The 11273-nt window shown below is 29.3% G+C and overlaps 1 protein-coding gene across 1 annotated transcript; it reads left to right on the top strand.

Moving 5' to 3' along the window:
- The first annotated feature begins 256 nt into the window (after positions 1-256).
- Positions 257-10861, top strand: LOC126843835 (CKLF-like MARVEL transmembrane domain-containing protein 8). The gene is made up of 5 exons (XM_050581653.1): positions 257-496; positions 4886-5007; positions 8834-9025; positions 9691-9804; positions 10056-10861. Exons 2-5 carry the CDS (start codon positions 4897-4899, stop codon positions 10128-10130), a joined length of 492 nt encoding a protein of 163 aa, XP_050437610.1. The 5' UTR covers positions 257-496; positions 4886-4896; the 3' UTR covers positions 10131-10861.
- The last annotated feature ends 412 nt before the right edge of the window (positions 10862-11273 follow it).

Below are 11273 nucleotides of genomic sequence, written 5' to 3'. Positions count from 1 at the left end.
TGCTATACCACCCTAAGCTCCGGACTCCCTCTACTTGCGCCTATGACATATTCAGTTGCGTGTTGAAAATTAAAGCTCTCTCTCTCTTGATCTATTAGACCAGGAACGATTAGGAATATTTCGATTTTTCGGGACTTGTGTGACATTCGCCTATAGAGAAAGAGAGAGATAGAAGCTCGGGCGTTTTGGTGCGTGCCGTGGGCGAAGAAAAGAGTGGATTTTATGGTCACTGTGTTACAACAACAAAAACAGCAGCAGCAGTTCCGCCGTGTCCGCCGTCGACTCCTTTCACAGACCACAGTAATCGCTTGGACGCCAATCACGTACGTTTATCCGACGAAAAAATAAAAAAACAATAACCACTCCTCGTCAGTAGAAAAAATAAATAAATAACTCGGCTTGCAGTTTTCGAACGAGACTTTATTATAAAAATAAGTGCGATTGTTTTCTATTGAAAATATCATATTATTACAATTGTATATTCCAGTAATAACCGGTAAGGATGCACGTTTGTGGTTTTTCAACATTAATACCAATACAACTAAATAATATACTACAGTTTACAATAACAATAAAAACAATGTATTTATATTTTATATCTAGGGCGACCCAAGTATCTAAGGTCGTGGTTATATGCATAATAACGCTTAATAGTATAATACCAAAACAAGTATTATAATTATTAACCTATACATGTAACCATATTTATATTATTGTCAAACTATGTTCTCGCTATTAGTGACGATAATAGAAATCAATATAACAAAACCTATTACAACCGACCAAAAAAATTATCACAATTATTAATAATATCAATCCAAGGTTCGATGTACGGGTTCATTACAATCATAATGTGTATAGACTATTCACATATTAGATACCGTGATAATAATTAATAAATATAAATATTTTCAATTCAAACTATAACTTACATAAGTCCCAAAAGACTCATGACAACCAAAATAGTAAATATAAGTTTTTCATTGGCAGAAAGTGTAATCTAGAAAATCCGCTTTGGTCATCAATTTGAGAAATAGGTAAAACATTTGTTTTTTTTTGTTAAATACATTTTATAAATAATGTATTATTGTGTGTTGTTTTTGTTATTCATATAAAAATAAGTTAAACAATTTTTTTTTTTAATTTTAATTTTAATTTAAATTACATTTTTAATTTAAACATTTTATCGATAATAATCGGCTTATAATATCATAATATAGCTTGTATTATTAATCCAAGCTTGTGTGATTAACGTTGATACGTTGAACCGGTGCCTTTCCCTCAGACCATATTTAAAAAATATATATATTTCGCTGGGTTTATTGCATTGTTTTCGGTATTTTCCAATAAGTTTTGCGATATATCAAATTTTCCGATTTCAAAAAAAACTTTTGGCGAATATTCATAGTGGAAAAATAAAGGGTCCACTCGGTGGACTTATTCCAAAAAAACCGCAAGCCTGGACAGCGGCCAGCGTACATGAAAATATATATTATAAAATAATAATCTCCATAGACCTCGTGATGAATTCCGTCCGACCACTTCTAATTTTAGTCAGCCCCTAACGACCTAGTTTTGTCACAACTCGTATGCACATTTCATAACACACTGCATGAAAGCACAGACATTGTTGTGTGTGTTTATAAAATTATTTCCATCCTGTAAGAATAGGTAAAGAGCGGGGTATACTTTCGCTATACGACAATCTGTTAAACGAGATCTTTCAGTAGAGAAAAAAAACCATTTATATATTATTATATTATTATATGTAGGCATCACTTTTATGTGTATAAAATTATATAGGTATATTGAAAAACTGGTTTTTTTTTAGTCCTCGGTGGAGTATTACTTTAAGCGGCCGATGCACCGATGTATCGGAATTGCCTATACGAAAACGCCCATAAGTCATAACTAATATTTCTTACCGACTTAAGGCCGAGGGTAATAATAATTATATCGAACCGGACAATATAATATGTAAACGTGTTTTTTTATGTTGTATTTTATTTAGTCGTATGCACTGTAGTACATCAACATATAATCAAACGCTTTTAATAATAAATACAAATTATATTATTTTTGAAAATTTCCATTTAACTTTGTCCACAATTACTCGACTGTAGTGAAGAAAATAATAATTAACAACTGTCGATTGATGCATAATAAAGCTAATATTAAAGAAGTTTTTGGAAAAGAGAATTCGGGTTTTGTGTTTTAATCGAAGCGATAAGTAGAAAAATTTATTTTCAAGGTTTCTCTTTTTTTTGGATGTGAATTTTTTCAAATTTCGATTCTGTCCCTCAAATAACCGGCTAAAATGTATTAGGCCCTGATCGTTAACGATTGCATTCTGTTGAAAATGAAGTTGATATTTTTTACCGGACTACGACTCATATTTTTAAATAATAAACTTAACCGATTATAGCGTCGGCAATATTTCAAACAGTATAGTAATATACATGTGTTAAATGTGTCGCGGTTTTGTTTTTTATGTCCTTATAAAAAATGCGGTTTATCGCTATGTTATAATGTTCTATGTTATAAAATCGCAGCTACTATAGTAGCTGCGATTTGACCGAATGTTCTAAACAATGGAGTTCATATTTTTTTATTTCTTATTTTAAACAATCCACATGAAAGCGTGCTGTGAATTAGGATACAGTACGGTAATCCATTATAATATAATATTGGTTTTGTAAGCAGATGAATATCGGAAGTCGTAACCTTAAGCAAGCAAGTATGATGACGGCATCCCAAATCGTTTGTTATTCAATGTAGGTACCTAAGACGCATATGGTCGATTACCTTGACGCCTAATATACTATTTAATATGTACCTAGTGGGAGTAAATAGTAAATCACAAACGACATTGGAAATATATGTCATAATATATGATGATGGCGATGGCCTAAAAATCATAGTGATGCAGTTCATCGTTTTGTGAAAGCTTGTACCGGTTTTTTTAGCAGTCGCAAAAAAAAAAAACAGTAAAAGATTTAACTTAAATTATTGTTGACAAAGAGATGAAGAGTCAAAACAAACTTGTAACCATGAATCAAAAATAGGAAATTAAATACTTACTTGGAAAAAAGTGTTGTTGCATCGTCTCCTGTTGTGTGTTTTAAACTATAAAATTCAAATACATTTATACCTACGCTGTTAAGATTTTTTCTTTCAACACCACAATGTGACAATTCATTATTACTTACATTATTTATCTAAATTGTCTTATTTATAAACACTACAAAGTTATTGATTTGTTCAATAATAATATACTCGTTGAGATTGTGATAAAAATATTGACCACAAATAATGACTTACTTAAAAGTTACTTGACGGTATTATCAATTTTAATTAACATAATTTGAGGTTACAAAAAAAAAAATCCTATAAATTGTATATAATTTGAGTTTTGTTACAAAGAAAAAGCGTGAGTACAAATAGTATATTTTTATAATAGTATTTATACGTTAGCAAAAATATCTTACCTTCTTTTTGGAACAAAGCCCAACATTTAAGTTTGTTTTTTAATTTATCTCCAAAGCTGTAAGCAATTTACAAAACAAAAATAAGAATTTTATGATTTTATTTTGTGAAAAAAACTACATTCTACATTAATTCTAAGAGTAGTTGAAAAATAAATTAGAAACATAGAAAATAAAAAAAATAAAACTTTATTTGAAATAAATTTTAGAAAGTTTTCTGATGCTAGATTCGAGTTCAGCGAAAAAATATTTTCACTCCATAAGAGGTAAATTTGTTTAGTACGGTGCTTTTAGTACTTAAATAACCAATAAGTGTAAACAATTCGTGCAATAAGGGGTTAAAAAAATACAATTAATTTCGATACCGGCTGCGGAGGAATGATATTATATTTGATGAGATTTTTGACTACTTTAAATATTTCAAAATTAGCGAGTGCTTTATTAATCGAGCTTTGATTTTGCAGGCAATATTGCAATACTTTGTAATGTCGATATATTTTTTAATCATGCGCCTCATTAGTACTATTAACGACACTTGTTTCTTGTAAATTATTGTTACTGTTAAAATTGTAACAGTGGTGTATGATCTAATTCGGTAGATAAGTAAAAGTACAAACGTGTTAGCCATTCATTTTTAACTGGCCATCAGCCAATGTTTAAAACATAAATAATGTTATTTTGTTTCCGTAACTATTTCTGTCGTATTAGTTCAATAATAAGTTGCACTTTACCTGTTCAATTTTTAAACTTTGATCCACAAAATACATTATTGTTACCTATTCTTCTACCAATTTAATTACACTTTTGTTTTAAAACAATTTACGTTCCTCTGAAATTAAAAAAAGATTTTCGTACCCTATTTGTTTAAACAGCAAACAATTCCAAACTTCTACAAAAATAACTACTTCCACTTTCCAGAAATCTTTTGTTTAGTTGTCAACACTGTCAGCAAGATTATCCTGTGTAACGCCAAAAACTAAAATAACGTTGAACCTTTAAAGGTGTGTAGGTATTGGTGCTTTTATGTACTTAGCAATGACATATTTTATTAAGCGGAGGAGGACGACAGCATTGAGCTAAAGGTCAATACTATCTACTCAATACTCGCTATTGTGGCAGACCGTAAAATGTTATTAAATCGTCTAAACGAAAACATTTTTATGTAATATTTATTATATGGTGATAATAAAATATATGCACCGAGGAGCTAAGTGGGTCATTTAATAAAAAAATGTAGTAGTTTAATAGTACAAAATTTACTATTTTAGTGGGTGTGTAAAAATATGTTAGTTCATTGGGGGATATTTTTTTGGACTCATCCATATGTTTAAAACAATTTTTTTATTGTCTTTGTTGATTATATATATATTTTTTATTTAACTTTGGCTTATGATTTTCAGCACGTTAAAAGATGTCTCACACGGTGACGGTTACTAGAACAACGACATCCACGACGTCCGCCATAATCTTAAACACCGGATACGTCAAATCCATACCAGGTCTACTGAAACTGGCCGAAGTCGTAAGTATACCTACATTTTAAGAAAGTATACGGTTTTGTTGGGTGCACTCAGTGTTGATCTTCATACACAAGTAACCTATAGGACAGGGTAATCAGTGTCGTGTCCCCCCTCCCAGGAGAGTTAAAAGGATGAAAGGGTGGGAGATTATACCCGTTTAAGCTATTTTTTGTAAAGAAATTATTACATTTTTCACGCCGAATTATCTGTTATTAATGTAACTCTTCACTCTTCACTCTTCAGTACAAAAAAAAAAACATTTCATTTTGCTTTAACTCTAATGGAGGGGCAGAAATATTAGTTTTTTTTAGTTTATGCTAATGAGTTTCTAATAATTAGAGTATCTAGGTACTCTTACATGAAAACAATAGAGAGCATTTGGTCATTTTTTTTTTGTGTCCTTTTAGCCGCGGTGCCTTAACGATCAACATAAACCGTCGCTGTAGATCGTGTATCGTGTCCTCTATAAATACCGTTTGCTGACGTCATTCGCGAGGCATTAAGTCCAAAGCACCGCACGTGTGTGCATAATAAACGTCTTGACTAAGCGGCCGTCAACCAATTACTGTTGCCGACTGGCATGAAAAGAAAAGAAAGCACTAAACAATGTTCCATAGCCTTATTTAGGGGTTCGCGTGAGCCAATAATATTATACGAGTTGTGTATAAGAAGTGTGCGGAGATGATCTCATTTCCATATGCATGAGTGTTAAATCGGTCACTGGAACATAAAAATAATTCATGTTTATTACAACTGGCCGGGGAAGTACCCGAATATTGTTTATTTATTTATTAATAAATTCATACGGACAATTAAATATTCGTATAAATAACAATAGTCAATAATATAATATAATTAAAAATAATAAGATATAACATAATAAAAGATAAATAGATCTTTTTGATCCGAAAAACATTATTTTAATTGCCGAGGATTGGTAATATTAGAAGTAAGTTTGCCCAGACGAGTGACAGAATTTGGTTTAGTCTTTAATTTAAAAAAATCAAGTATATTTTGAATTGTAGTAGAATCAGAGCTTGTATTGGTTGCGTCATTTAGAGTTTCTGGTAAATTAAAGTGTAACACATTTTTCAGCCGTGATTGTCTGTCGATCATCTCGGATATTAATTCATTACTAATTAAAATTGATGTATTTGTTTTTGACGATTCAATTTTAGTTTCAATAGTTTCCACTTTAGTTTTTAAAGAGTCATGTTGAGATGATAAAGTGTTTAATTTCGTGGTATGTTCATTAACTTTATGAGTTAGAGTCGCTAGTTTTTCAGTGAGAGAATTGATTGATGCTACTTTTTTATTATTTAAAGCTTTTAATGCATTCACAGATTTAATTAAAATATCAAGTTTATCTATGTTATTGTGTTCAACGATAATACAGTATATTTTTATTTAAAAAAATGATATCACAATATAGTGTTTACACTGCCAATACAAGGTATAACAGTTATTACTCAAGTCTTAATTATTAATAGTTTAATCCTTTTTACTTGTCACTATCTATGATTAAACTATTCATATTTACATTTACCAGAAAACATGAATTTTTGCATGTTGGAAATGTGCAATAGACGTAATATTTATAAATTAGCTATCATTATAAAAATCTGCAATTTTTTTTTTTTTATTAAAAAAAAAACGTTTTGTCTAAAATTTATTTAGAAACGTTTTGATACTTATTTGTAAAAAACTTTTTAATACAGGTAGGAAATAGTAATAGTAATGTAAAAGCACAATTTGCTTATTGAGTACTATGTAATCGTTAAGATAAAAATATGTTTGAGTAGCATATTGTTATGACGTGTTGGATGTATAATTATTGTACTTACTTACGAAACGACTTTGGTATGTCGTAATTTATCCAAATGAAAAACGATAGCTTATGCTATGAATCACTCTCGACTTCACTCTTGAGTTCGACAAATATTAAAACTGGTTAAAGCACAATATAATAATCGATGAGCTCATTGATTTTTAAGGAATCTCTCTATTGAGTTGATAATTTCACAACAGTATGATAAAATTGTGTTTAAACTGTGAATGAACTGTACTCATATGCTGGACAGCTTTGAGTATTTTAATAAATAAATGACAAATGTTAAAAAAAGAATGGCTTGGCCGCTGACATAATTTGTATAATTATTATGTAACATCGATAATTATAAAAAAAATAAAAATAAAAACTGTTATTAACATATATTACGTTATTCATTTATTTTATTATAATATTTGGTACACTCAAATTTCGCATCACAACATAGAGATGATCAAAATACTTCTATATTGGTACTCAAAATATGTACTACTAAATGGCACATACTAAAAATAAAACATTATGACACCAAATATTATAAGAATATAAATGAATAACGTAATATACGTAAAAATACTTGCAATACTTGCAGCTGACCAATTGGATTTAATTACAAAAGATTATTATATCTGTATGTTGATAATAAATTGTTTTCCCATCAATTTGGCAAATTGTACACAATTTGTTTGTATTGATTAGCCCAGCATTTAATATTAATATATCTTTAATTGAAAAGAATTTTGAAGTTTTTAAAATTATTTTATTTTTACAATTTTTACAAAATTGTGTCGATTGTAAAATTAATAAATATATTTTATATTATATCATTAATAACTAATCATATCAGTACATATAAATACTTAAAACATATTTTATAAAATATCATTAACGCAACAATAACTCTTATTTGATTTATAACTATAGTAAAATCGTGAGTTCAACTTTTTAAACTGAAATTTTTTTCAAAATAAAAGTACATTTTAAACAAACGATATAGACAATGAACACGGACAATAATTTTAACCAATTGTTGCGTGTCAATCTGAACATGTTTGAATTGTATTTCAGTTTAATCCATTATAGTTCAGTATTAAATCTAGGCCAACGTATTATGGCGATACATAGGGTGTGCCCTATGGGATAGGGGAAGGGGTCGGGGGGACATTTTATTGCGATCGATATGGTTTCAGGAAGGGCTGTGGCGCCAATTCTCTCCTTCCCCTCTCACAATTTGTCCATATAGTCCTCATTCCTAATGCGATGGTCGTTGTTAAAATATTGTATCATACTGGAAAATGGTTGAATTTGTATTGTATTAACGATGAACTGGCCACAACACGTTTTTTGTTAATTTTGACAAATTTTCATTTTTTTTTTTTATTCATCTATTGGTTGTGTTATTATTATTATTATTATTACTATTTTTAAAGTAACATTTTGTTTTAGAAATTCAATTAAAAATTATTCGGTTAACGGTATAATCTTTTAATAGCAAAAAAAATTTTACTTACACATGACTGAATATAATACTGTACAGATACTTTATTTCAGGATGCCTTGTGCAATCGTTAGAACCATTTTGCCTTTAAAAATAATATTCTATAATAGGAACTGAGTTTTAGATATGTGACTAAATTAAACTTATGTGACACATAGTTTAGAGAAATTGTTAGATCGATTGAACTTTTGTATGGATAATATATATTAGGCGTGCCGTTTGAGATCGTTAAGACAGAAAATATATTAAAGATACATGTAATACATATTTCCAAGCCGCGTCACATCCATTTTTTAAAAAAATTAGGCAAAAAGGTCCTTTTTGCCGATTTTTCAATTATAAAATATGTCTTTTATTATATTTATTTTTTTCAAATCTTATTTAGCTGGGCTTTCTTTGTGACAATGCACTTATGATAATGAAAATGTAATTTATTTGAATAATAAAAACGACCACAACAATAAATTATCTTTAAATAATGATATTTTTTTTTTCGTTTCAGATTTTGGGAGCAATCGTTTTGACTTTGCTCATCATCAACAGAGAATATTTATGTACTTGTTGGGTGTATGGACATAACACGCACATATTCTTCCTGTCGATCATAACTACATTTTTCATCGCCAGTTTGATCTTGCTGATATCTTGTTTGTTGTCCATCTCAACCGGACCCATTATATCCAAAACGAATTTCGTAAGTAAACTATATTATTAATTTTAAGTCGATAACAATATAATAATAATTGTTTGATTTAATATCGAATGTACATTGATATCGATGTACCTACTCGATAAACGCTATTTTTAATACTTAAGCTAATAGATTTGACTGCAACTCAAATCGCCAGGTACATTTTTGTTATAGGCTATCGCCAATATTATAATAATAAACTAATAATAGTATTTTATTATCAAACAAGATATAAAGTATTAAGGCGTTTGGTTAGGCAACCTAACATACCAAGCTATAGCGTTATAGTGAAATCATCGGGCGCGTTTTATAAAAATAATAAAATGTATATTACACAACAAGTTTCACTTATGTATTTCTACAATTTTGAACATTTATTAATTATTATAAACTAACAAGTGCCACCTATAAGATTTTTTTATTTTGTTTTCCTTGTGAAAAACAATTCTATTAGTCTAATGGATAATATTATATTATTTTAACCGGTGTTTTTTTATATTTATATTTTTAGATATTGTTTACTTGTTAATTAACATTATGTGACTTGCAACCTTTGTACTCGATATGTTATTATTGAAAAAAATATTTCGCACGTATTTTGATTACTGTTTTAGATAACTAATAAATTGCCTATTCATTTAATGTATTATTTTAACGTATTTTTGTAGGAATTTATATACCATGGTACAGGATTCATTCTCTTGTTGGTTGCTGCAGTGTACTTACTGATTGAGACAAACAACAACAACCGTTATGCAAACAACCATTTCGTCATAGCATCAGTAAGCAATCAAATAATATGTCTTTAATTTATAATAATCAATTAATCATGTGTTGTGCAAAGATAGTTTTTAAATTATCTTGGTATTGAGGTGTTACTACTAGGTGGGTTCCTTGCATGCTAATTATTCAAACCAAGTCACTAAATTTTTTATTTATCCGTTTGTCTAATATAATTTAGGTCATCTACACAATTTGTAAACAACGTTGTAATAGGGTAAAATTTAAACTGTTTCTTTTTTTTTAATTTTAGATTTTAGCGTTCATTATGGCCGCGTTCTACTTGCTGAGCTCCATCTGGGGTTACCGGTCGTACAGAGGACCTTAAGCAGTCCTTAACAACTTCTTGAACTTCTTTTGCACATACAAGGAGCACGGCCAAACGAATATTAGTCATGAGAACCACCAATTTGCAAACTTCACGGCGCACATCGTCTTCAGCTTAGCATATATTATTATTATTATTTATAGTACTATTATGATTAATATTTATTTTTCTTTAAATTACGCTACGAGTTATATATAAATATAAATTACTATTGTTTGAATATTATGTTTAAGGTTCCTCCAAACCGTGTCTCCTCCAAACCTCGAGTATTAACTACAGCTATTGGCAACTTTGGTATAGTTATACCAAAAATTTCTTTGATCTGGCTTGACGGTTAGTTGTTTATGAAGTTATACTCGCAGGTGCGAACTAATAAATTAAATTATATAATATATATATATATTACCTATGATGATATTATTCGAGTTTAGTGAACGATTTCGCGTACAATTTTATTATTATATTATAATCGCATTTAAAAAAACATAGTATGTGATTTCTCGCTGTGCCTTAAGTATTTTTTTCATATTTATAAATATTTACAAGTGCCTTACAATAATGTAAAAACGGAACCAAAACACGCGTGCTCGTTTATTCATTAATGTTACTAATAAGACGTAATATTCGTTATTAATTTATGGAATTATATATTGTTTTCATTATTTTAACACAACTAAAAATAATTAACTTTAGAGATATTTTTTTTAATCAATAAAATTTCTACAGTGGCATTTAGTTTTTTAATGTTTTACGCAGGCATTAGGCGTAACGAAAAGGAAGTTGCGTTGGAAGTTTATATCCTTATAATCCTTCAAGCTTCCAAAGTGTTCAGGAAAAAAAGAAGGGTAGTATTGACAAGCAAAAATTTAGAGGGACTTTAGATGACCTTTGGTTTTTGGCTGGTTTCTTAACTTCTCTTATGCTTGGAGGGGAGGGGTTGCCAACATAATTTAATAATTTTAATATAACTCAAATGAAAAAAAAAATTTGTGTGCGCAGTTGTATTCTGGACTAACAAGTAACAGTTGATCATAAGAAAAAAAATCCAGTACAGCGGAGACGGGGAGATTACAGGTCTGCAGGAATTATTATAACTGAAAATGATAAAATCACTTTTAAATAAACACTTCGATGCGAATCTGT

The sequence above is a fragment of the Adelges cooleyi genome, unplaced genomic scaffold, assembly GCF_023614345.1.
Source record: "Adelges cooleyi isolate 19-005CV unplaced genomic scaffold, UGA_ACOO_1.1 ACOO_flye_CR_arks_rails_tigmint_CR_PRNA_574, whole genome shotgun sequence".
NCBI classification, from domain to species: Eukaryota; Metazoa; Arthropoda; class Insecta; order Hemiptera; family Adelgidae; genus Adelges; species Adelges cooleyi.
Note: the sequence above shows the minus strand (reverse complement) of the source record. Positions and strands in the feature narration are given on the sequence as shown.